This window comes from Scyliorhinus torazame, chromosome 14 (assembly GCF_047496885.1).
Source record: "Scyliorhinus torazame isolate Kashiwa2021f chromosome 14, sScyTor2.1, whole genome shotgun sequence".
Lineage (NCBI taxonomy): Eukaryota > Metazoa > Chordata > Chondrichthyes > Carcharhiniformes > Scyliorhinidae > Scyliorhinus > Scyliorhinus torazame.
The window spans coordinates 185,451,735-185,479,182 of record NC_092720.1 but is presented as its reverse complement, the minus strand read 5'-3'; the positions used below and the strand labels follow the sequence as shown (position 1 = coordinate 185,479,182).

The 27,448-nt window shown below is 48.5% G+C and overlaps 1 protein-coding gene across 1 annotated transcript in view; it reads left to right on the top strand.

Moving 5' to 3' along the window:
- The first annotated feature begins 10,020 nt into the window (after nucleotides 1-10,020).
- Nucleotides 10,021-27,448, top strand: part of LOC140389381 (A.superbus venom factor 2-like) — a 99,838-nt gene continuing 82,410 nt past the window's right edge. The window contains exons 1-6 of the mRNA XM_072473544.1: nucleotides 10,021-10,131; nucleotides 12,679-12,880; nucleotides 15,249-15,419; nucleotides 16,853-16,923; nucleotides 18,267-18,355; nucleotides 26,102-26,184. Coding sequence (XP_072329645.1) covers nucleotides 15,302-15,419; nucleotides 16,853-16,923; nucleotides 18,267-18,355; nucleotides 26,102-26,184 — 361 coding nt within the window. The 5' untranslated portion in view covers nucleotides 10,021-10,131; nucleotides 12,679-12,880; nucleotides 15,249-15,301. The remainder of the gene's footprint in view (nucleotides 10,132-12,678; nucleotides 12,881-15,248; nucleotides 15,420-16,852; nucleotides 16,924-18,266; nucleotides 18,356-26,101; nucleotides 26,185-27,448) is intronic.

Genomic DNA, 27,448 nt, shown 5'->3' with positions numbered 1-27,448 from the left:
CATCTGTCCCCGTTATTGTTTGCACTGGCGATTGAGCCCCTGGCCATAGCATTGAGGGGTTCCAGGAAGTGGAGGGGAGTACTCGGGAGGAGAAGAACACCGGGTATCTCTGTATGCGGATGATTTGTTGCTATATGTGGCGGACCCGGCGGAGGGGATGCCAGAGATAATGCGGATACTTGGGGAGTTTGGGGATTTTTCAGGGTATAAATTGAACATGGGGAAAAGTGAGTTGTTTGTGGTGCATCCAGGGGAGCAGAGCAGAGAAATAAAGGATTTACCGTTGAGGAAGGTAACAAGGGACCTTCGGTACTTGGGGATCCAGATAGCCAAGAATTGGGGTACGTTACATAGGCTTAATTTAACGCGGCTGGTGGAACAGATGGAGGAGGACTTTAAGAGATGGGGCATGGTGTCCCTGTCACTGGCAGGGAGGGTGCAGGCGGTTAAAATGGTGGTCCTCCCGAGATTCCTTTTTGTGTTTCAGTGCCTCCCGGTGGTGGTCACGAAGGCTTTTTTCAAAAGAATCGAGAAGAGTATTATGAGTTTTGTGTGGGCCGGGAAGACCCCGAGAGTGAGGAGGGGATTTTTGCAGCGTAGTAGGGACAGGGGGGGGCTGGCACTACTGAGCCTAAGTCACTACTACTGGGCCGCCAATATTTCAATGGTGTGTAAGTGGATGGGAGAAGAGGAGGGAGCGGCGTGGAAGAGATTGGAGAGGGCGTCTTGCAGTGGGACTAGCCTACAAGCTATGGTGACGGCACCGTTGCTGTTCTCACCGAAGAAATACACCACAAGCCCGGTGGTGGTGGCTACATTGAAAATTTGGGGACAGTGGAGACGGCATGGGGGAAAGACGGGAGCCTCGGTGCGGTCCCCGATAAGAAATAACCATAGGTTTGTTCCGGGGAGAATGGATGGGGGATTTGGAGCATGGCAAAGAGCAGGGGTAGCACAATTGAGAGATCTGATCGTAGATGGGACGTTTGCGAGTCTGGGAGCGCTGACGGAAAAATATGGGTTGCCCCAAGGGAATGCATTTTGGTATATGCAACTGAGGGCTTTTGCGAGGCAACAGGTGAGGGAATTCCCGCAGCTCCCGACGCAGGAGGTGCAGGATAGAGTGATCTCAGAGACATGGGTGGGAGATGGTAAGGTGTCGGACATATATAGGGAAATGAGGGACGAGGGAGAGATCATGATAGATGACCTGAAAGGGAAATGGGAAGAAGAGCTGGGGGAGGAGATTGAGGAGGGGCTGTGGGCTGATGCCCTACGTAGGGTAAACTCATCGTCCTCGTGTGCCAGGCTAAGCCTGATACAATTTAAGGTGTTACACAGGGCGCATATGACTGGAGCACGGCTCAGTAAATTTTTGGGGGTAGAGGATAGGTGTGCGAGATGCTCGAGAAGCCCAGCGAATCACACCCACATGTTCTGGTCATGCCCGGCACTACAGGGGTTTTGGGTGGGGGTGGCAAAGGTGCTTTCGAAGGTGGTGGGGGTCCGGGTCGAACCAAGCTGGGGGTTGGCAATATTTGGGGTTGCACAAGAGCTGGGAGTGCAGGAGGCGAGAGAGGCTGATGTTTTGGCCTTTGCGTCCCTAGTAGCCCAGCGCAGGATATTGTTAATGTGGAAGGAAGCCAAACCCCCGGGTGTGGAGACCTGGATAAACGACATGGCAGGGTTTATAAAGTTAGAACGGATTAAGTTCGTATTAAGGGGTTCGGCTCAAGGGTTCACCAGGCGGTGGCAACCGTTCGTCGACTACCTCACAGAAAGATAGAGGGAATGGAAAAGAAGACGACAGCAGCAGCGGCCCGGAGGGGTGGGGGGGGGGGGGGGGTGGGAGGAATCGGACGGACTCTCAGGGATGTTATTGTATATATATAGGCACTTGCTTTAGGTAATGTATATTGGACTGTTGGATTGTATCTTTGGAGAGTATTTATTTTTGACCAGGCAGTTGCCATTTAGTTTGGTTTATGTTTCTGTTCATATATTATTTATTTACTTGTTTAAAACTGGCCACTGTTATTTATATTGCTTTATTGTTGTTTAAAAGAAACACTACGTACTGTTATGTTTGGCCAAAAAATCTTGAATAAAATATATTTAAAAAAATAAATAAATAAGTGCATCAAGTATTCACCGGTGGACTCCGCTAGTGTCTGCAATGCGATATGGAAATGGTACCATCGGACCATAATCGGGGGCTGTGGATTTAAGTGATGGACCACTTGGTCGATCAGCGTGGTGAATAGAAATCCATCCGGCCTGTCAGGGTAAGTCAAGTTCCTGATTAGTGTATAAGTCAGTCTGACAACGGCGGTCAGTAAGGTGATGGTCTGTCGCTCATCGCTGGTGATGGCGTTTGTGTGGGAGCAATGTTGAATTTTTTTGACCTACTGGGCCCAATCACCGAGTCGTGTCAAAATGCTCGAGTTTACCGATATATGCCATGCCTGCCTCCCGAGGAAGTGGAAAAGCGGTCCGAGTTCGAAGCACTTGCCTCTTATGACAGCTCCACTTGATCCTTGTCGCCAGGGTAGTAGAAGGAGGCAATGGCTCCACAAGAGGCCAGGCTGATGGGATGTAACTCACTTTAATCCACATTGGTCCCAATAATCACTCCTCTCCACTCCCCGCAGGATCTCCTTCCCCAAATTGCTTCCAGTTTGGGGTTCAAATCCTGTGGGGAGTTCCTCCAATTGGGATGAAGCTCCTCCCCAGGTCACCTGAGTAGCTCACACTCTGAGGTGTAGGAGGGGAATTTTTCTCTGAGCTCCTGCTGCTTCTGGCTGTAACTCTGCTGGAATACAATGTTGACAAATGTGAGGTTCTCCATTTTGGTAGAAATAACAGCAAAAGGGATTATTATTTAAATGCTAAAATATTAAAACATGCTGCTGTACAGAGAGACCTGGGTGTGCTAGTGCATGCGTCGCAAAAAGTTGGGTTACAGGTGCAACAGGTGATTAAGAAGGCAAATGGAGTTTTGACCTTCATTGCTAGAGGGATGGAGTTTAAGACTAGAGAGGTTATGCTGCAATTGTATAAGGTGTTAGTGAGGCCACGCCTGGAGTACTGTGTTCAGTTTTGGTCTCCTTACTTGAGAAAGGACGTACTGGCGCTGGAGGGTGTGCAGAGGAGATTCACTAGGTTAATCCCAGAGTAGAGAGGGTTGGATTATGAGGAGAGGTTGAGTCGACTGGGACTGTACTCGTTGGAATTTAGAAGGATGCGGGGGGGAATCTTATAGAAACATATAAAATTATGAAGGGAATAGAAAGGATAGATGCGGGCAGGTTGTTTCCACTGGTGGGTGAAAGCAGAACTAGGGGGCATAGCCTCAAAATAAGGGGAAGTAGATTTAGGACAGAGCTTAGGAGGAACGTCTTCACCCAAAGGATTGTGTATCTATGGAATTCCTTGCCCAGTGAAGCAGTTGAGGCTCCTTCATTAAATGTTTTTAAGATAAAGATAGATAGCTTTTTGAAGAATAAAGGGATTAAGGGTTGTGGTGTTTGGGCCGGAAAGTGGAGCTGAGTCCACAAAAGATCAGCCATGATCTCATTGAATGGCGGAGCAGGCTCGAGGGACCAGATGGCTTACTCCTGCTCCGAGTTCTTATGTTCTTATGTTCTGCACTTGGTGTGTTATTCTGTATGCTGGCTGCCTTTTTCAGATTTTGAAACCTGGTCTACGGCAAGGGAGATTGGTGCTGTGACCGGCTGGATGGAGGGCAAGAGGAGCCTGTTGCTGCTGCCAGTTGGTTGCAGGGGAGAGAGAGGAGAGCTTGCAGTTGCCATGCCTGGCACCCTTTCTTGTTACTGACTTCCTGCTTATCGGCTGGGAGTGGAGCATGGGGCAGATTTTCGTCGGCCTGTTGCTGTGCTGAAAGTGGAGGAGAACGGACTTGCTTTTGCAGTTTTGGACTGGATGGTGGCCGGAAATCGGATGTTGGAACTGTGAGAGGAGCAGGTCGGTGGCCCAATTGACTATGTGCACTGTTTGCACTGATGTTGGTTTTGTTTCAGTGTTTGGGGGATTGTATGGTCATTATTGTATTTTTGTTGTGTTTATTTTCTGCCTCATGGTTTGGTGCTCACCAGTTGTCCTGGTGCTAGTGAGGGGAAGGGGTGTTCTCTCCCTCTCCTCAACCATGCACTGCCTGTCCTTTTTGAGTGAACTGTGCTGCTTGCACACGCCGCTCCACTGACTTGGAGCTGTTGCTGGAGCCTGGGGAGGGTGGGATAGTGGGAGAGTGCGCTGGCTTGAGTGCTGGCGGCTTTGTCTTGTACTTAGTTGTTTGTTGGGTTTCTTGTGGTTGCTCTCTATTTTTGTCTTGGGTTTTTTTTGTAAAGTGAGTTCTCTCTCTCTCTACCACCATGCCCCGTATCGGTGTGTCGTTTTTCACTGGTCTGCGCTGCTCATTTGGATGCCTTTCCACCGATGTGGGGCTACCATTGGGGAGGGGTTGGGGGGGGGGGTAGAGGTGGCTGTGTGCTGGCTTTGCAGCTGGTGGTTTGTTTAAAGGAACGGTTTTGGGTTGAACTGTGCCCCCTCTTGGGAGGGAAGGGGTGTTTTTTTTTCTCTCTCTCTTCCGCACTCGCTCTCGCGCTCTCTCGCTCTATCTCTCTCTCTCTCACCATGCCCTGCATCGGTGTGATATTTTCCGGCGGTCTGTGCTGCTTGTTCCGTCTGTGCTGGTTTGAGAGTTGGTGGGTTTGTTTTTTTTGCGTTGTCTTGTAAATGCTTTTAATATATTAATGATTTTCATGACAGTTTTTAGCATGTTGCTAATTCTTTTGTATTGTTGAGTTGTCTCTGAACTGAAAACATTTGTGGTGTGTTTAGTCCCTTGTACTTTATGAAGTAACTCACCAAACACTTTGCTGTCCAAACCAGGATCCTTTTATTGGGTCTCGTCCAGTCGGTTGGCAATCTGATACAGAGCACGTTATCATGGAGTCTTGCTGCACCTCTGGAACCGACACCGAGCACTGACCAATTACACGTCTGTCTTATTACCTTTTCCTTGTTCTGCTGAAGATGGTCGGATGTCCCAGGTCACATGACCTTGGTCTGGAGACTGCATGGTGTACTGCCACCTGCTGGTTGGGGGTCTCACACCATCCAACTATGATATCGCCCATAGGCATATCGCCACAATTTGTAGGAGGGGAAACATATGCTATACAAGCTCTGTCCCTGTTGGGGGTCGTAACACCACCCAACCCCCGCCCCCTCACCCCTGTGAACTCTGATCTATATTAGCCCCCCATCCGGCAAAGCCTTAAATCTAAATTTCTCACCCTTGCGTCTAACCCCCTACACGTTCTCGCCACACCCCCCCCTCTCTCTCTCTCTGGAAGCTCTGCCAACCCACAATCCTCCTGGACTTCTGTGCTCCTGTAGCATTCCCTACTTCCTGGGTGAAAACGTCTTCACCACTGGAAATCCCTCCCTCAGTCTCTCCGGCTCTCAATTTAATTTCCCTCCATTCAGACACTCCTTATGACTGTGTGGTTGTGGTAGTTTTTATTTTCTCTTCCTAACATACAATACCCCCCTTGCCATCCCCATCCCACTCCCCACTTCCTATTTCTTGGTTTTGTGCTCATTTTCCTGGGAACGGCCTTGGGTCATTTCCCCCTGTTGAAGGCGCTTTATAAATGCAAGTTGTGGCTTTAGTTGCATTCCAACAGAGGCAGCAAAGCAGCTGACTGCCACCTGGTGGCTGTTTGTGGTATCGGAGGTTCAGATTTTGGACAATGTTGCTATTTTTCTTCAACAAAGCCTTAGTGGCTGCCATTTGCTACATCCCGAATCACTCTTTGGGAGCCAGCGGTATGACACCTTCTTGAACTGCTACAGCCCAGGTGATGTGGGTACACCCACTGTGCTCTCAGTGGGAGGGAGCTGAAGCATCTTAAACCAGAGGCAGTGAACCATCCGCAACGTCATTCCCGCTCCGAAGGTGCGTGACTTGTAGGGGAGCCCTGCCGGCGGTGGTATTTCTATGTGTCTGCTGATGTTGGCGGTGAAGGTCACAAGTTTTGAAGATATTATTGATGTTTTGGCGAATTGCTGCACTGGTTTAGCACAGGGCTAAATAGCTGGCTTTTAAAGCAGACCAAGGCAGGCCAGCAGCACGGTTCAATTCCCGTACCTGCCTCCCCGAACAGGCGCCGGAATGTGGCGACTAGGGGCTTTTCACAGTAACTTCATTTGAAGCCGACTTGTGACACAAAGCGATTTTCATTTCATTTCATTTCTTCTTGCAGATGGGACACGCTGTCGGCATTGGTGGTGGAGAGAGCGAATGTCTGTGGAAGTGGTGCCGATCAAGCAAGGCTGCTTTATCCTGGATAGTGTGGAGCTTCATGAGTGTTGTTGGAGCTGCACTCACCCAGGCAAGTGGAGAGTATTCCATCATAGTCCGGCCTTGTGCCTTGCAGATGGTGGACAGGCTTTGGGCAGTCAGGGGGTGAGTTACTCTCCGCAGAATTCCAAGCTACTGACCTGCTTTTATAGCCGCAGTGTTTATATGGTTGGTTCAGTCCAGTTTCTTGTCAATGGTAGCCCCCCTGGATATTGACATTGGGGGGACTCAGTGACTGAAATATCTTTCAATCTCAAGGTGAGATGCTCATTGCGTGGCACTTGTGTGGCACGGATGTTACTCGTCACGTAACAATCCAGGGAGATGCTTCTGGCCAGTGGAGAAAATGTACAAATAAAACCCACAATGACCTTTCTCAGCTCTTTTACGCTATCACAAAGTCATGATCGACATCTCTACAAACGGATATATCGATTTTTACAAAGAAATTTAGAGTACCCAATTCATTTTTTCCAATTAAGGAGCAATTTAGCGTGGCCAACCCACCTACCCTGCACATCTTTGGGTTGTGGGGGCGAAACCCACACAAACACGGGGAGAATGTGCAATCTCCTTCAGCGACTGATGTACGAGGACACCCAGGTCGCATTGCACATTCACCTCTCCTAATTCCTCTCGGCAGCACGGTAGCACAGTGGTTAGCGCTGTGGCTTCACAGCACCAGGGTCCCAGCTTTGGTCACAGTCTGTGCGGAGTCTGCACGTTCTCCGCGTCTGCGTGGGTTTCCTCCGGGTGCTCCGGTTTCCTCCCACTAGTCCCGAAAGACATGCTGTTAGGTCATTTGGACATTCTGATTCTCCCTCTGTGTACCCGAACAGGCGCCAGAATGCGGCGACTAGGGGTTTTTCACAGTAACTTCATTGCAATGTAAGCCTACTTGTGACAATAAATATTATTACTATATATATATATGACAAATGTGATATAAAATAGTTACTTTAGAGATATTAGTTAATGTAATGTAGAGGTAGGCCAGTCTAATTCTGGTGAGTTCACAGACAAAAGATTTCAGACCGCATGGCAAAGCAAAGGAAGAGGTGTGTCCACCAAAGGAGGAGAAAAGGATGCTGGGTAATAGGGGCCAGAGGAAGGAATTGGAAGTGAGCCAATCAGAATGTCTGACCAGGTCAGGAGGGGTATATGATGACCTATGGGAATCGTGTATGTGAAACTTGATGCCATTTGAATGTATCAGTAGAGACCTCTTTGTTCTACAGACTCACTTGATTCCAGAAGTGTACGAAGCAGGATGTGCTTTGTGCCGCTGTGAACTGAGTCAAGCTTGCAAGCTAAATAAAATAACTAATGCTGTACCTGCAAATCCATCTCGACTTTTATTGAGGCCAGACTGACGGGTAAAGAAATTTGAGATTTGACACAAATATACTATATCTTTGCTATCAGTGAGATGCTGATCGGCGAGGCCTTTAATGAGTTACTCTTTGATTCTGATGCAAAGAAATAAAGACTCATTCGCATTTTTCACCAACTGAGAATGTCCTGAAGTGTTTCACAGCCAACCGAGTATATTTGAGGTGTCGTCACTGATATGTGGGGAAACACCTCAGCTTATTTGCACACAGCAAGAACACAAAAAACAGCAATATCAGACCCATGAGACCGTTCATCCTCTTTCCACCTTTCCCACGTCACATGAGGTCACCACAGCACCAGCCGATCACCTTCACATCAACTTCTGTTTTTGTTTTTTCTGTTGGGCGTGTCAGATGGTTTTGAAGCCCCCAGTGCCCTTCCTGCCACCCACCCCCTCCACATTCCCATTGATTAATGCTGGGTACCAGTAGGCACTGGCTTAGCTGCACCAGTGACTAAAGTCCTTTCATTGCCAACAAGCCATGCAGTGGAAATAGAACTCGGGGCATCCTGGCTCGGAAGACAGGCGAGCACCCACTCCAGCAACTCCGACAATGGCGAGACAATCTTTCTTTAAAATTAGCGATGTTTCTATTGGCCAGAACGCTGGGACAGACTTCCCTTTGCTCTCCAAAACAGTTCTGTGCGAGTTAGTATTATTGCTTCAAACACCTTCCCCGTCCATCAACGAGGAGAAAATGGCGGCCACATCCCGTCCGATAGATTCACGCACAAAATCTCTTTCTTGAACTCACGTGGGTGTCACTGCCAGTGCCAGCTTTTGCTGCCCATCCCAAAGGTATCGTGTGAAGGTGGTGCTGAGACATTAGTCTGACCGATATGGATTTTTTTTGTCGCAGTTTGGTACAACTGTCAGGCTTTCTGGGCCTTTCTAGAATCAATCACATCACCTGTGAGTCTGGGATCATTCTAGGCGAAGACCAGGTAAGGATTCCACCCCCCTCCACTCCCTACAGGATATTAGTCAATCAGTTGGGTCTTTACATCAACCAATGGCCATCATTGCTAAGTCATATACTCCAGTTGACAACGTAGGATTTGAGCCCATGTTGCCAGGGCTTTTACCTGGGCCTCTGGATTACCAGTTCACTGACAGTACCACTGTGCCACCACCATTCCCCCCACTGTCCTCGTATCACTTGTTTCAAAATGTCATGAATTGCAAACTGTGTCTGGGGCTTGTAGTGACCTCTGGCTGTGTTTGGAGGGGAAAGCACGTGACTCCTTCTGGCTTATCTGAAAACTCAGTGCCAATGTAAACCGCCTTCAGATGGGTCCGATTCCCCCATTTGGCAAGACCTTGTTGCGTATTAACCAAGGGGAGAGGTTTGTTCGGATGTTCCTGGGATTTAGTGTTGCAGAGGTTCCTGGATGGGGTTGGCATGCTCCACGGTGCTGTTTGCAGATGTGTTCATTGGCCCACGCACTTTTTATTTCACATTACAATTCAACTCAGGATGCAGGCGGGGGAGATGATATTTTCTGTAGTAGTGCAACAATGCCCTTGATTTTAATAATTCATATCTTTATTTTTAAATTCCTCCACGGCTGTGATCCCTCCCTATTTCTCCAACCTCCTCCGACCCCACAGCCCCCCCAAGTCATCGCTCCTCCTCCGATTCTTACCTCTTGAGCCAATGCAGTTTTATTTCCTCCAGCATTGGTGGCAATGCCTACCGCTGACTGAGCTCCTTCCCTACACATCTCCGCCTCCCTTTCCCCCCACCCCTCTACTCCTTAAAGACTGCATAGAATCTAAGAGTAAGGGGAGGGGGGGTTCTTCTCTCAGAGCATAGTGAATCGATGGAATTCTTCACCGCCGAGGACTGTAGAGGCTGGATCATTAATTATGTTCAAGTCTGAGATAGAGCAGTTTTTAAATGATGTTAGCCCGATCATGCTCCTGTGGACTTATATTTATAGAGCGCTTTGGCACATTTTGCTGTATAAACACACGATGTTGCTGCTGTTTGTTCCTGGTGAAGCTTCTAAAGGTTTCCCAGCTGTTCAATTCTGCTCTTATGGAGAATGAGGTTAAAATTACGCATCGCCCTCCGCTTGAGTTTTACTTAATAGCAATGGCTTTTGTGCCCCAAATTTCCAGTCGGAACAATTTTGCAGATGAGGTGAGATCCAACATCTCCTGGATATTAGCCTCCGGTTAATGAGTAACTGGCCGTCAATATTGACTTTGCAAAGCCCAGTCTGTTTGTGGGCTCACTTCCATCTTTAATACCGTTAGGACTGGACGTTTACCCGGCCATGGAGCCACTGATGATATTGTTCGTTGCCTGTTTGTTTCTGCCTATGGCTGACCTAAAACCCTCGTGAGTACCCACTTTAATTACTCGAGCTAAGCGAAGCCTCTGCTGTAATAACGTCCGCCGGTCTCCGTTTTCACAGGGTGCACACAATCTGCAAAAACAGCAAGGCAAAGGCGAAGGGTTTTCTGACAACAATTTGGGTCACGGCCTCACACTCATGGAGCCATTTATTTAACCATTTTGAACACCATCATTTCGGAAAGGAAGCAACATGCAGGCCGGGATTCTTCGGCCGCACCCACCCGCCGACCGGAAATTCCCGCTCCAGGACCTTTCCACGGACCCGTCCCATCCATTGTGATCTTTTATTAAAACTATTTTTATGCTCCTCCTTTTTCACATTTTCTCCCAAATTTACACATAACATTAAACAATAATCAGTAACGAATGCAGTATCAATCCCCATATCAATAACAACGATCCCATCCTCCCACCAAACACCCAAATATTAACCGGCATGTTAACATAAACAAATGACAAAAAGGAATCAGGAATCACCCATAGTCACCATTAGCACATACAGTCCCCCCCCGCAACCCTCCCAGCACCCCCCCTAATGTTCGATGTAATCCAATTCTTGAAAGTGCATAATGAATAATGCCCATGAATTGTAGAACCCCTCCACCCTTCCCCTCGATCATCCATGGCAATCTTGGGGCAGGAGTGGCTGATGTATCCAGCTCTCAGTTTCCTCACTGCGGCAACCCTCAGTCAGGGGGCAAATGGATTGTATTGACAGAGAATTACCTGGAATGTACAGCAGCGGACAGTCCGGCCTGGTTGGAATACTCTGGTCGTTTGTGCTCCACACGAGGCTCCATTAGCTCTTCTTCAGCTCACTCTGTCATCGTATCCCCTCCATCAGACATTTGTGCTGCTTCCCCTTAAATGAGTGATGAATTCCAGTGTCTCGATGAACGAGTTTCGAACTGAATCACAGGATCTTATAGCGCAGATTGAAGCCATTTGGCCCTTTATATCTGCACTGCCTTTCCATATGAGTAATTCACTCTGTGTCATTCTCCCCGTGACCCTGTACGTTGGTCCCTTTCAAATGGCAACATAATTTGTTTTCGAATGCCTCGAATGAACCTGCCCTCACCAGGCTCTCCAGCAGTGAATTCCAGACCGTAACCACTCAGTCGCAATTCCTTATTAAATTTATTGGTGGCACTCCTGTGCTCGGGTCTCCCTGGCAAATGACCATATGTTCTCTGTGGTTACCTTATCAAACCATTTCATAATCTTAAAGACCTCACCCCAACCCCCCCCCCCCCCAACATCCCCTTACCCCCCAACCCCCCCCCCCCAACATCCCCTTACCCACCACATCCTCACCATCCCCACCTCCGACCTTCTATTTTCTACAGAAAAGTACTTCCAGGAATTCAATTTTCCCAACAGCTGTAGATTTTCAGTTTTGGAGTCATCCATGTGAATATTATTTTGCATCTTCATTCAGTGTCTCTCTAGACTTTATGTAACATGGAAGCCATGTTGGGGCCATACTGAGGGGTCAAATACTGTAACATACTCCAGTTCACTTGTTCTCATGTCACTGCGATATTGGAGGTGCTTCCTTCGAACGTGGCGAGAAAAAAATCCTCATCGCTATTTTGAAGGTGAGCAGGCGAATCCTCCCAGGCATCCAGGCCAGCATTCTAACCAATTACAAAAACACAGATTGTTTGGTCCTTATCACATTGCCATTAGTGGGATCTTGCTGTGCACAAATTGGTTCTCAAATTGGCGCTGGTACTGTCACTGGACTAGTAATCCAGAGAAACAGAGCAATCTTCTCGAGACTAGGGTTCAAATCCCGCCACGGCAGATGGGGAAATCTGAATTCATGAAACCATTGTCGTAAAAACCCATCTGGTTCACATTTCCGCCCTTTAGGGATGGAAATCTGCCCCTCTGGCCTACATGTGACTCCACATCCACAGCAATTTGGTTGACACTTAAATGCCTCTCTGAATTGGACAGTCAAACCACTCAGTCCATGGACAATTAGGGATGAGACACTAAATTCTGGCCCAACCAACAATGCCCAGGTCTCATGAATGAATTAAAAACACATTTCCTGTATTGTAACAGTGACAGTGTACTCAGGGAGTGGATTACTCTTTTTTCTTTACCTTGGGTATGTAACTTCATTTCCACGATATTGGTGGAAGGAAAAGGTGTTGGGGATGTGGAGGATATATTAAAGTGCGATGGAAGCAAATTTGGTAGTAACTTTCAGAAAGGAATGGGGTATATACTGAAAAGAAACGTTTATTCCAAAGCTATGGCATAGTCAGGTTGGGCTGAAAGACCTCCTCCTGTGCCACATGATTCAATGGTTTTGCGACATGAGGGGCGACATGTCCACCTGAAACGACCAATTGTGACTGGGTTTAGTTTCTCACTCGTTTGCTTCCTTCAGGAAAGGGGATAGGTGGGTTAGACAGTGGAAAACATTTGGAGCTGGGTGGAGATGAAACTGCAATCTGTCAGGTAGATTGAAGCGCGTGCTTCTTGAAGAACATGCCACTTATGTTCCCTTAGATACTTGATCACCGCTCCCAATGTTGTTCACGTGGGCATGGATGAGACCATCGCTGTTCAAGTGTTTGAGGCCCACACAAGTGTTTTCATCACCGTCTACATGAAGGAACAAAGGGCGGGAGCACAGAATATAATATCATCCCAAAAATATACAGTCGAACTGAACCAGACGAACAACTTCACCCAAGTAATCCTTGCACAGGTAAACTCAGTTGTTGAGGGCTTTTGCCAGAATTACAGAGGGTCAGGAGGAGGCCCGTTCAGTCCCTTGAACCTGCTTCACCATTCAATTAGTCCCGCAGCTGATCTGTGTCTTAAACTCCACCTACCCATTTTCATCCCATAATCTTCAACAACCCATCCCAAAAAACCTATCCAAGTTCACTTCTGAAATTTCCAAATGACCTTCAGCCTCAACAGCATTTTGCGAGCGAGAGTTCTAGATTTCCATTACCCTTTTATGTGAAGGAGTTTGTCCTCACATCACCCATGATGGCCTAGCTTTTCATTTACAGATTTTTTCTCCCTTTTCCCCAGCCTAGAAGTAGAACCATTCAATCATTTTAAATGCCTCAATCAGTTCTGCCCTTGGTCTTCATATTCAAGAAGCTACAAGCTTAGACTATGCATCCATCCCTCACAACCCTGTTTGCTGTAAAATTCCTAGTGGACTCTCGTTTTTAACAATTAAGCTCACAACCTTCAGAACTAGTTAACTAAAACGAATTGCGAGCTTTATGAGACAAAAGCCTGCCTTGGTGTTACATTACATCGTCGATGCCTCTCACATTCTCCTTCTACCATCATCATCGATCTGTCTGCCTGACAGAATTAATTACCAACTGGCCTCCTCTGTCTTCACACCATTTGTTCGTATGTCTGCTGGATGCTGCGTAATCTGTACATGCAACGTTCCAGAGAGTGTTGGTTCAAATTTCATCTCAGAAGATGCATGACATTGACTCAGCCACACGGTACGTGCCTTGGGATTTTAAAACTTACACACCTGGGCGGGAATCCCACAGGATCAGATTAATGCACGTCTGGGCTTAATCTTTAATATAGAATGGAAATGGTCAAGTGGTCACAGAGGAGTCCGGTAAGAGAGTTGAACGAAAAGGTTAATTGTCAAAGTAAGCTATTTACAAGCACAATCCAATCCCCAAGCCGGGACTGCTCAGAACAGCACGTCTCCTATCTGGGCCGGCTTTTATGTCCCAAATCTTATGTCCTCCTGATGGGTCTCCGCCCCTCAGACGGAGAGCTCGTATTCCAAGAGGCTCACAGGAAGATTAATCAGTTCATCCCCGTGGGTCTCGTGGGGCTTGCAACAGTGGGGTAAAGACCAGTATTGCACCCAATTTATGGGTATTAAAACCCAGGAAGCCAGCGGTAAGAGTAATGCAGATTTTAATCTTGATCACATGAAGTCTGCTCACATCAACGGGTTGTTTACATAGCACACTCCTGTTGGGACAACTAACATTCCGGTCCCTATCATGGCCGGCCTTTATACTCGACTCTTATAAGGCCCAGCTGGGTGGGTCTCCGTCCGCTAGCGGTGACACTCATGTTCCATGAGCCCCATGGGGAGGTCAGTCATGGTATCCCCATGGGCCTGATGGGGGGTTATTGCAATGGGCTAGCTGCTGAGGTTAAAATTGCCCCTGGACTGAATTTTAGGCATTATGGGTAACAGGTCACAAATGCAAAACCACCTATTTTACCCAAGTCATTTCACACCCATATTTGCACAATTGGCATTGATCAAACAATTCCCGTTACAATCATTAACACTCATTTACCATTTCACCAAGCAATAGAATTAAATAACAGATCTGGGGCGTCATTCTCCGCCGGCGGGAGTCTCCGTTTTGCCGGCGCTGGGGGGTTTCCCGACGGCGTGGGGCTGCCCCACAATGGGAAACCCCATTGACCGGCCGGTGTTACGGAGACTCCCGCCGGCCGGTCGGGGCAGAAATGTGGCGGGGCGGGTAGGAGAATTTCGCCCCTGTTCACCAAATATCTGATCGACTGGTGCCATTTAGGATTCACCTGAATTGAAGGTATTTTCTGGACACTGGTAATGGCCATGTGAGACCACTTTAATTTAATTGATGTGAGCCGGAAGGGGTATTGTGTTAACAGAATCAAATCTCCCATTGACAGAATCTGAGAAATGGAATGAATATGTAGCTGCTCATTCCGATCAAGTGCAATTGCCTGCTGCTCGGTTTCTGAAAGAATGGGCCACTTTATCTTTCATTGGAATATCTGCCCTCGGCATTATAAGAAATACAGACGCTTAACGCTTATTCTATTAATGCACCATTTGCTGCTTTACTGAGGGATCCTGGGCCCAAAGAATTTCTTCCCTATTCCTCTTTGACACTTTCTCTCCTTCAAGATGGATTCTAAACATCTTTATATCTCTGCATGAGGCTCCTCTTTCTTATGCTCAGTGCCATTTGTATTCTGTGGAAGAAATGCACCATGTTGTTTTGAACAGCTGTATTGTGACCTGAGGGCCTATACTTTCGGTAGTGACTGGTGAAACTTTAATTCTGCAGGTACTCCCAGAGAAGACACAGCATTTGAACTTACTGGTGCAGCCCAGTACGCAATGTTTGTGGCTGAATTCCCATTCGAAGACACCGTTGAGAAAGTGATCCGCCTCTCATCAAGACCCTATTTCATTTACATCGTGACTGATAAGCCGATTTATCGGCCTGGTGAAATTGGTAAATAATTGGACCACACCGAACATTCAATTGTCTTTGTTTGTTTCCTTCGCACAGGGTCTCAACACTCATATAAGGGCTAGGACAACTTCTGGGTCAATTTATTGTCTGTGAACATATTAAAATCCGAGTGTGCAGAGGGCGGGCTGAGGGTGGAGGTGTTTGGAGTTGCGACATCTTCGTAAGCCTGCTCCTGGGACCGGCCAATGTGGCCACGAATAGGTCCAGGCAGTGGACGGTCCAAGGGGGTTGTCCAACCCACCTGTCTGCCCCTGTACCACTTTTACATTCACAGCCGGGTGGCCTTGGAGAGGGGAGCACGCTGAGTCCACTGCTTCAGGCCTTCATGCCCAATGGGCATGACAGGGGCTGGGGAGGGGGGGGGGAAGTGTGGTGTGGGAGGGGGGGGGAGGTGCATCGCCAACCCCCGGGAATGACATTTTGATTTAATTTGTTAGATTTTCTTTTCATGTTCTATTTTAGTGACAGTGTTCCACCAGAGGCTGTTAATCATGTCAATTTTGTTTGATTTATTAATTATTGGTTTTATTAAAGAAGGGCCTGTACTGTGCTGTTCTATGTTCTAATATAGACAAATTAAATTGTCTTTCACTGACAGGAGTGCAGGAAAATTAATGACCCAATGTGTTACAAAATACTGCTCACTATTATGTGGCAGACTTCACTTGAGAATATATGGCAAAAGTAACTGAGGGGAGAGGAGATAATTTTTATACACAGTGAATTATTGTGATCAGGAATGCACTGCCAGAAAGGCCAGTGGAAGAAGATCGAAGAGTAACTCCCTTTCCAAAAGCTATAGCATACATATTTGAAGGGAACTTTGTTTCCAGGGCTGTGGGCAAAGAGTGGATGAGCTACTCAGCTCAAGCGAAGTTCGGATGGGTACATCACAAGCATTCAAAAAAGGACATATTTCACTCATCCCCATTAACAGCACTGTGATAATGATTAGGTGACAAGCTTTAGTTATGTTGATCAGGTAACAAATGGCAGGGAGACTACCTCTGCTGTTCCAATGCATGGATCTTTAACGTGCAACTGAGAAGGGAGATGGGTCCTCAATTTAAGCCTCAAGAGAAAGATAGCAGTGATGTGCCAGCTGAGGTCATGTGCTGAAGTGTGCGCCATGGCACCAGAACCCACAGTCTTCTGACCCAGGGGTGGGGCTGGCACCCTGAATACAACAATGTTTTCAGAAGAGGCACCGAACAAATGTTAAGATTACCCTGGGGGGGGCAGGGGGGGGGGGGGGGGCAGGGGGGGGGGCTGGGGGGGGGGGGGGGTGGAGGGGGGGGGGGGCGGGGGCTTTGTTTCTGGATTGGATTGCAAGATTTCAAAAGTGCAGCCATTGATTCAAACAATTTCATTCAAGAGTCATGATCCTGGAAAATTATTATGATCTATTTCAGTACAATACAAAACCTTTACTCTTGACCAAGGAATGAATCCCATAAATTCGATTCTTATAGTGGAGGTATTGGTAAGTGATTGTTCTTTACTAATGATCATTTTACTATATAGTTCCACACTTTACCCATTCACTATATGCATATATATATTTCCAAATATGTATAGTTTTTATGAAGGATAGCCTTCCTGACAACAAATGCCCAACAAACATGTCCATCATATTTATAGTGCAAATGAGTGAATATTCATTTATCGATATATGGTCATGGAGAATTGCTTCCCGTCTAATCCTAGTGATGTACTGAAGTCTCAATCCTGGCATCAATAAATCCTCTCTCATAGAATTTTTACAGCACAACGAGAGGCCCTCCAGCCGATCATGTCTGTGTTGGCCTTGAAGACAACACCATCAACAGTGCAATACTTCCTCCGCATCCAACAGGAGCGTCATCATGATTGTTCCACCCAACTCCAAGATTAGTTCTTGAACCCACCACCTTCTGAATCAAAAGCAAGCATGCTACCTCCAGATTCACTGTTGACACGCACACCCTCTCTATGCAATATCCATGGATCTGTTTGAGAGTGTCCAAGTGAACAATTGAGGAGTCGACACAAACGATTTATCTTTGGCACTTTACACAGTTTCTCCACACAACTGATGCCTTTCATCCTTGGTGTCATTCCCCGCCACCCTCTCCAAGGCCATGATAAACTGAGTAAAGTTTTGTACTGGAAGAGGACTGAATAGGCCGAACAAATGATTCACTGCGTGCTGCATGGTCAGATTCATTGGTGAAAACCAAGTCTTCGTTATTTCGAAACACTTAAACCAGGTTCTTGTGAGAGGGTTTTTTTTATAGCAAAGGTAGTCCTGCATCGAGGTTGAACTAAACTCACCAACTAAACATTCCTCCCTGGAATTACTGCTGAGTTTTGTCAATGCTTTACTGCCTCAGGCCTGGTTCTGGGATCCCTCCACAAGGATTGGAGAGTGGCCTGCATTTTGCATGTTTAGGAGCTCGAGAGATCTGTTTGGATCCCATTGGAACAGATGAAATTAATAATAACATTTTGGATTGTAATGACTAACGTTGTTTGATATCGCGCCCCCCCCCCCCCCCCGCTTCAACCATCCACAGCTCAAATTAGATTTTTCCCTTTTGTTTGATTTGGCGATCTTCCCACAACTATTATGAGGTGCTATTACGTAATTAGGCATTCTGATTCTCCCGCTGTGTACCCGAACAGGCGCTGGAATGTGGCGACTAGGGGCTTTTCACAGTAACTTCATTGCAGTGTTAATGTAAGCCTACTTGTGACAATAAAGATTATTATTATTATTATTATTATTATTATTATTATTATTAATAATCATTGCATTTATTGAACTTCAAATGTCTTTTATTCCAGGATTCCCAGGGCAATGTCTCAGGAAGTGTGGGTCACCACTATGACTCCAAACCAGTGCACAGTGGTAAAATTACCATAAATTCTGAAATGTAAGTCTCAATCTGTCTTTTCTGTCTCATGACGTCACTCCAGACATGTGTATAGCTTGGCAATTCTGATCTCTTATCTCACCTTCCGAAATCACTGAAGCCAATTCGCTCCTTACCAGGTAGAGCCCAACCAAACTCTTCCAATCTGCTCAGCATTGATTTTCTTTCTCCCTAAGGAAATGGACGAGTTGAAGTGGAGCAGATCTCAGTGCAGGACACCACTGAGTTTGCAAATATGTAAAATATAATGAGAGGATTGTGTCCATTTCTGGGCACCGTACTTTAGTGAAAGCATGAAAGTGTTGCAGAAAAATGTTCACAAGAACGGATCCAGAGATGAAGAACTTCAATTACGTCAATAGATTGCAGTCACTAGGAGCATTCGTTTGGATAAGAGAAGGTTGAGAAGAAATTAGACAATGATTTTCAATGCCATGAGGTGGTCTGTTCACAGGACATAGGGAGAACCTGTTTCCATTAGCACAGGGGTCGAGAAGTAGTGGGTGCCATGTTAAAGATGCAAAGGCAAAGTGAGCATAATCTCAGATGGTTGGGGACTGGAGGAGAGGAAGGAAATGGGGAGTGGTGTGGCAATGGAGAGTAAGGGAGAGGAAGCTTTCAAGCAAAAATGGAAGTTGGAAACTTTTGTCTATCAATGATGAGAGTTTTCTGGCTGAGAGTAGCAGTGAAGTGATAAAGGAGATTATGCAGTGAGTGGTTAGAATTTGAGATGCGCTGGCCGACAGTGTTGTGGAGGCAGATTCAGTTGTGACTTCCAGAAGAGACGGATCATTATCTAAAGAGTGATATTGGCAAGGCTATGGGACGGGTGTGGGGATGGGGGGGAGGGGGGGGGGGGCAGAAGGCAAGGGCCCATTTTCAGGGACCTGGCAGATGGGAGGCAGGGGGGTGGCATGAAATGCATTGCTCTTGCAGAGAAAGGGCACAGACATGATGGGAGTGAATGGCCCGCTTCTGCGCGATACCACTCTATCAAACTACCAAAAGCAAGGATGAGATAAATTGGGAAGTTGTGCTTGGATGGTTGCAGGCTCCACGTTTTGAAGCCCGGGATTGGTTGCTGGGAAGATAGGCAGGTGGAGGTCAGGATTTCCACTGAACCGACATTGGTAGAAAGTATGAGTTAGAGGTTCAACAACCCAATGCGTGAAATATACCAACCCAACCATCATGAATCTGATGGAATCGGATGTACCGTGGTTTGAAAGAAGAGTAAAATTGGATGGGGTCCAAAACCAATATTGCCTCCCATCTGCCAGGTCCCTGAAAATGGGCCCCCAATCAGATTGTGCCTTGAGTCAATGCAATAACTGCAGGGGGGGGGGGGGGGGGGGGGGGCGGATAAACATTTTGGATGGAATATTCAGACTTCTGAAGGACCTAAAAGGATTTTTGTAACAGTCCCAATGATGGAAGTAGCCACTAAAACATAGAACATACAGTGTTGAAGGAGGCAATTTGGCTCATCGAGTCTGCACCGACCCACTTAAGCCCTCACTTCCACCCTATCCCCGTAACCCAATAACCCCTCCTAACCTTTTTGGTCACTGAGGGAAATTTAGCATGGCCAATCCACCTAACCTGCACGTCTTTGGACTGTGGGAGGAAACCGGAGCACCCGGAGGAAACCCACGCAGACACGGGAAGAACGTGCAGACTCCGCACAGGCAGTGATCCAGCGGGGAATCAAAACTGTGACCCTGGTGCTGTGAAGTCACCGTGCTGCCCACTAAATAGATAGACAACAACTTAAATGTACAGATGACCATTTATGCAATGAAACACTCCGAGGTGCTTCACAGGAACACTATGGGCGCGATATAACTAAAACGTTTCTAAGGGTGCGATCTGTCGGTCATGTTGCGCCTGGAAGTCAGCGCGCTGCGGCGCAACATGGCCGGTAGATGTCAGGAGACCCTGCTCCTGGGATCTACCCAGCTCGTTATGCCCCGCGAGATCTAACATGATTTTGCAAGATGTCGTGATGTGAATCCCGCCCATTGTGAGCAGGAACACTTTTTGGCAAATCTGCACATTAGAGCGAGGCAGCTAGTCCCTGAGGTAACCGAGGCATTGGGATCTATCCTCTTCGCCTCCGAGCCCTCGAGCAAGCACTATTCAGTACTGGTCCCCACAAATGTCGACCAGGTAGAGCGGCACTTGTGGGGTGCTCCCAGGAGGCCCCGTGTTACTTACCCTTTGGACAAGGTGGCACCCTGGCATTGTTATTGCCACCTGGGCACTCTGCCAGCCTGGCACCCTGGCAGTGCCCCAACTCAATATAGGGTCAATATAGGGGAAGCCTGGGCCCCCATACACCCCCCACAACCGTACAGAGAACTCACTGGCCCAATCACTGCCTTGCAAAAAATGCTAGTGTTTCACCATGGCAGTGCCACCCTGGTGCCAGCCTGGCACTGACAAGGTGCCCAGGTGGCACTGCCAGGGCATCAAGTTGACACTGCCAGTGTGCCAACCTAGTACTGGCAAGGTGCCAAGCTGCCATTTTGTGCAAGGTGGTGATCGGACCTGGGAGGGTGGTGGCTGCGTGGGTGCTGCACAGGTGGGGCCGAGTGACTGCCATATAGTGAGTTGAGGCTTGAGGGGGTTCAGGGTGCTCTCGAGATCGGGACATAGAACATACAGTGCAGAAGGAGGCCATTCGGCCCACCGAGTCTGCACCGACACATGTAAGCCCTCACTTCAACCCTATCCCCTGAACATAATAACCCCTCCAAACCTTTTTGGACACTGAGGGCAATTTATCATGGCCAATCCACTTAACCTGCACGTCTTTGGACTGTGGGAGGAAACCGGAGCACCCGGAGGAAACCCACGCAGACAGGGGGAGAACGTGCAGACTCCGCACAGACAGTGACCCAGCAGGGAATCGAACCTGGGACCCTGGCGCTGTGAAGCCACAGTGCTAACCACTATGCTACCGTGCTGCCCATTTAAACGGCATTTAAAAATGCGGAGCTACTCAGTGCAGAAAACAGGGCTAAGTGCGGTGTAGTTGGGGAGTTCCCCTCTGAGGTCCCGATTTACCTGAATGGGTTAGATAGTGGGGTGTTTCTCGGTGGTCCGAGCACCGGGAAACACCTAATTAATCTCGCTCTACAGGCCTCTAACCCCATCCAGGTTTGTGGCGCCCTGAATGTCATTTGTGGCGGGTTTTGCTGGGAGTTTCCCATCGGTTCTGTCGGCGGGTTCTCCACCGTTATCGAACCACACTGAGGGCACGATTTAATGGCCGTGTTGAGCTTAAGCGAGAGCGCGACAATGCCGTTCGATTGCAGAAGTGGCCAAAATCGAAAACCACGCTGAGCGGCGATTGGTTTGCGATCTAAACGGCCCGCTCCAGTTGCTGAAATTAGGATCTCGGCTTGGCATGGCGAGGCGAGAAACCAATAATCACCATTTCCGGCCAACCTCCATGCAAATAACGTGGAGTGACCCCCCACGGTAACCGCCTCCCCAGCAAGTTTTAGTACACTTTTGTAAAACGAGAAGCTGGAGGAAGGGCTGCTGTGGGAACCCGAGGAGGTGAGTAGCATCTTCGCTCCTAGGCAATGCGCCCGGGGGCATTAGGCTTGCTGCCCCGGTGCTCGGTGAGGGGATCCCCCGGGAGGCCAGTCTCCGTCGGGGTGATCTATCGTCAGTGGTTGGGGGAGGGAGGGGTGCGGTCGGGGGCACCCCGGGACTGGAGGGAGTGGGACAGGTGTCTCAGTGCCCGTGGGTCCTCCATGCCACCTTCGGATCGTATTTACCCATTAAGAGGGCAACCCCAACCTCTGCCTGTCTGCCACACGGGCCACTCATTACTCCCACTGACCATGCTGGTCTCTGGCTGCGGTGTTGAAGGCTATTGCTAATAGGAAATTGGCAATCGTTGTTAAGGGAGCACTTCATAGCTCCAAAGTGCATTCCTGTGGGTAGGCGTGCTTTGTGGCATGTGGGTTATTGCCTGAGCACCACAAGAAGCAACACCACAGACGCAGCGGCTGACATCAAACACCCGGGGCTGGGCCCCAGCACTGGGAACGATTCTGCGACCAGAGGGTGGGTGTTTGCACTGGTGAGGAGAACCAGCGCCTGATCCAGGTAACGTTATGTTCAGGTGCCTGGGGTACAGGGTGTGGGGTCCGGTGACCAGGCACCCCTGCTGTGGCAAGGGCAGGGCATGTCGGATGGCAGGGAATGAAGTGGAGGTAGCAATGGGGAAATGGAACGCCCTAGGGTGGAAAACACTGCAGGTTGTCAGTCTCACACACTGTCTAACTCGTTACAAATATTAAACGGAATGGGCGATATCTTGGACCCCAGAGAGGCTGCCCTCGCGTGATGCTGGGTGGCCAGATGGCGGAGAAGGCGACGGCAGCAGCGTCGACTGAGGTTCGAGGTGGCGGCCCGTGTGCAGGGCCCCGCCCCATACCCTGAGGACCCAGCTGCCCATCAGGCCAGGGAGGGATGCAGAGAGGGAGGCTGGTGACGGCTTAAGGTGCACAGGCATTGCTGGTCTTTTGAACAGATGTCGATCAGCATGTGCCGCAGGAGGTTCTACCTCATCAAGGAGATGGTGCGACACCTGTGCCACGTCCTCGTGGACTTGACATCTCATGGGGAAGGAGGATACCCGCTCCTGATGGCCATCAATGTCACCGCAGCCTTTGAGCCTCGGGATTGTTCCAGGGCTTGTGCATGGACCTGTGCTGCACCTCACAGGCTACAGCCCACAAGTCACGGATGCCCTGCTTGCCTGGGCAACAAACTATATAACCTTTGACACGGACCCCCAGGCACAACAAAATGCCGGGCAGCAGAATTCTCCGACATCGCTGGGATGCCCCAGGTCCAGGGGGTAATTGCTGGCACATATGTCACCTTGTGCTCACTGGGCTGTCAGGGAGTGCCCTACATTAACAGGAAAGTGTTTCACTCCCTAAACATCCAGCTCGTGTGCGACCACCACGCGGAAGATAAGCCTGCAGATTCAGCAGGCAGTAAAGAAGGCAAATGGTATGTTGGCCTTCATAGCGAGAGGATTCGAGTACAGGAACAGGCAAGTCTTGCTGCAATTATACTGGGCCTTGGTGAGGCCACAACTGAATATTGTGCGCAGTTTTGGTCCCCTTATCTGGGGGAAGGATGTTCTTGCTCTAGAGGGAGTGCAGCGAAGATTTACCGGACTGATTCCTGGGATGGCAGGACTGAAGTATGAGGAGAGATTGTATTCACTGGAGTTCAGAAGAATGAGGGGGAGTCTCATAGAAACCTATGAAATTCTAAAAGGATTAGACAGAGTAAATGTAGGAAGGATGTTCCCGATGGTGGGTTTGTCCAGAATCAGGAGTCACAGTCTGAGGAGACACGGTAGACAATTTAGGACAGAGATGAGCAGACATTTTGACACTCAGAGTGTTCGGCCTGTGGAATTCATTACCAAAGGAAGTAGTTGAGGCCAAAACGTTTGTGGCTGCATTCTCCAAGGGTGTGATCCTCCGTTTCGCTGGCAGCACACTCACGCCTGCGGGTTTCCCGACGGTGTAGGGGTGACCACGATGAAAAAAAACCATTGGCCGGCTGCTAAGATGAAGGATCCCGCTGCTGGTGGGGGCGCATCGCACCAGAAAATGGATGCGGCGGACAGAGAATCCCGCCCTGTATGTTTTCAAGAAGCAGTTAGATGTAGCACTTGGGCTGAAGGGGATAAAAGGATATGAGGGAAAGGGGGTTTGGCGACTGAGTTGAATGATCAGCCAGCATCATAATGAATGGTGGAGCAGGCTCCAAGGGCTGAATGGCCTCCTCCCGCGACTATTCTCTATATTTCTATGTTTCTATGAGTGTCGCTGACATCCTCCTCTGAATCTCACGGCCGCACCCTGTCGACTGCATCAGCTCCGGATAAACCTGGTTGGTCCACAGGCTCAGCATCAGGCTGGGACCCAGCTGGGTCCTGGGATCCAGCAGACCTCCGACTGCTGTCTCGCCTGGGCGTTCCTGCCTCCACCTGATGTGCAGCAGCAGCAGTGTGGTGCTCACCACATTGTGCTCCAGAAGCCTGTCCACTACTGTTGCCGACCGACGTGAGTCCCTCTGCAATGGTGGAGGGTGGGGATGAAAGCTATGCCACGAACACTGTGGTCTCCTCGGAGCTCCCTTCTGAGGTGTGCTCATGGGAGGCAGGGTGGGGGTCCACCCTGGAAGGGCTGGCACCGTCGGTTGGAGATCCCGTGGAAGAATGACATGTGATCAGTGGGGGGTGTATGGGTCAATCTGTATGGCATTAACAACTCACGTCTGATAGGTTGTCTGAGTAGGGGCCGGTGGATCCTCACCTCTGCACCGTGTGCCAAGCTCTATGTCGGCGACAGATCTGTCCTCGGTCACCCCTGTGACCTCCAGGGCCTGTTCCTCGTAGGGAGTGAGGACTCTGATGTCCGACACCCCTCCACTCTGGGCCCTCTCCCATTGGTCGTGGGTCTGCTTCTCCTGCAGGGACTCAGAGGGGACATCGAGAGCCACAAGCTTTGTTCATTGCGGGGGTGGGGTTGGGGGAGGGGAAATGCGGCATATGGGGCGGATACGGAGCATCGGGGTATGGGGAGTAGGCGGGGAGTATGGGGCTGTTCTCGGGTTGAGGAGTATGAGGGATAGGTTGTATGGGGAAGATGGGAGAATGGGTAGTATGAGGGGGTGGGGAGTATGGGAGTATGTTTGGAGGGGTTCAGGGGATGGGAAGTATGGGGTGTATTGGGAGTTGAGGCATATGGGGGGGGGCTAGTATGAAGCCAACTTTTGATAGCGCTCTATCCAGCCCCACTGATCCACATTCCTCCCTGCCCCCCACCCCACAACAGTGTAAATCTCATCCCATATCCAGTTCTCTAGCTTTGACAAAGAGTCATTCAGACTCGAAACGGACTCTGTTCTCTCTCCTTGTTAAGCTCCTCTTTCAGAGAGTCGGTGCAGGCTCGATGGGCCGAATGGCCTCCTTCTTTACTGTAGGGATTCTATGGTTCTATTCTCCGGTTCTGTTTTCATTTCAGATTCCAGCATCTGTAGCAATTTGCTTTTAAATTATGGTAGCATGGTGGTTTATGTTAGTGGGTTAATAACCCAGAGACCTAGCCTAATGATTCAGAGATATATATAGTTCAAATGTCATGCCAACAGCAGGGCAAGTTAAAGTCAATTAATTCAATTAATCTGGAATGAATGAAATGAATGAAATTCGCTTATTGTCACAAGTAGGCTTCAAATGAAGTTACTGTGAAATTAAACCAGCCCCGAACTAAACGCGTATATTCATAGTGGCGACCATGAAACGACCAAGTGTTGTAAAAACCTATCTGGTTCATTAATGTCTCTTTAGGGGAGAAAATCTGCTGTCCTTACCCCATCTGGCCTACATATAACTTTGGACTCCACAGCAATGTGATTGACTCTTAACTGATGAAATGGCTGAGTTACCCACCCACTTGTGTCCAAATGACTGCAAAAAAACTGGCACCGTGCAGATTGCAGTGATTCAAGAAGGCAGCTCACCCATCACCTCCTCGAGCGACGGATGGGCAAGAAATGATGGTCTTGCCAGTGATTTCCACACTGTCAATGAAAGCATTAAAAAAAGTGCCTTCTCCAATTTTTGAACCACATTTCTTAATGCGATATTTATTTACTAAAAGGAATTCATCATACAATGTGTTTGCTTATTTACAGAACTGGAAGATATCAGATACGGGCTAAAGTGAGTGAAAACTCTGAGTATCAAGGTTTAATATCATTTCAAGTTCAGAACTATGGTGAGTTTGAATTTTGTTCTGGTCCCGCAGTTTGGCACTAGTTGAACTGCCTCACTTCGGCCTATCTTTGTGGATTCATTCATGGGATGTGGGAAATCACTGGCCAGCATTTGTCACCCACCCCTAAATTCCCCATTAGAAGCTGATGTTGAGCTGCCTGTCATAATATACACATCAGTATACGATGGTGCAGAGACACACACTGACTGACACACTGCAAGACCAGTCAACACACACAACACAGCAGCCAATCACCAGTTAGGGCGCGGTCACTATAAAGACAGAGGGCACTAGTTTTCCCGCTCATTCGGGATGCAGCTTCTGAGACAGTTAGAGCCCGCAGTCAGTAGCACAAACATCCACCATGTGCTAGCAGTATAGGCTGGTCAGGTTAGGCATAGGTCTTCAGTCAATCTAACATAGTGTCAACCCACATGCAAGTATGTTTAACAGCTCTTAGTTAAATAAAATAGAGTTGTACTATTACAAGTGTTGGTAGCCTGTCCATGTTTCTGCTACGGTAAACGCAGTCTCCACAGATCCAGAGTACCCAACACATCATGGTACAAGTATGTGATGTTAGAGTTTAATAGACCTACCTTCAAGTCATCTGCCTTCGACCAACAATCAGCCATCCGGTAGTATGGACAGCGTCCGCCCTCCCCCACCGCTCCGCATCACCGGCAACCTCAGTGTGAACTGAAAAATCTTTAAACAACGATTCCAGCTATACCTCGAAGCTACAGACCTGGAAGCTGCCTCAGACACCAGGAAGATTGCTCTCTTCCTTTCCATGGCCGGGGACCACGCCATCCATATCTTCAACTCTCTCACTTTCGCTGAAGGTGAAGACAAGTCCAAGTTCAAGACAGTCCTGCTCAAATTCGACAGTCACTGTGACATCGAGGTCAATGAAAGTTTTGAGCGCTATGTCTTTCAACAGCGTCTGCAGGGTAAGGATGAACATTTTCAATCTTTCCTCACCCACCTTCGCATCCTCACGTGGAGTCCTGTAATTACAGCTCCACCTCCGACTCGATGATCCGTGACCAGATCGTTTTCAGTGTGCAATCGGACCCCCTACGCCAGCAGGTCCTTAAGGTTAAACAGCTCACCCTTGCGTTAGCCATCGAGACCTGCGTTCTGCATGAACACGCCACTAACCGATACTCGCACATTCAAGTGGCTGAAACGGCACGGCAAGGTCCCCACGAGGCAGAGCGGATGCAAGTCATTAAACAACTCCAGGGCCTAAGCCTGGATG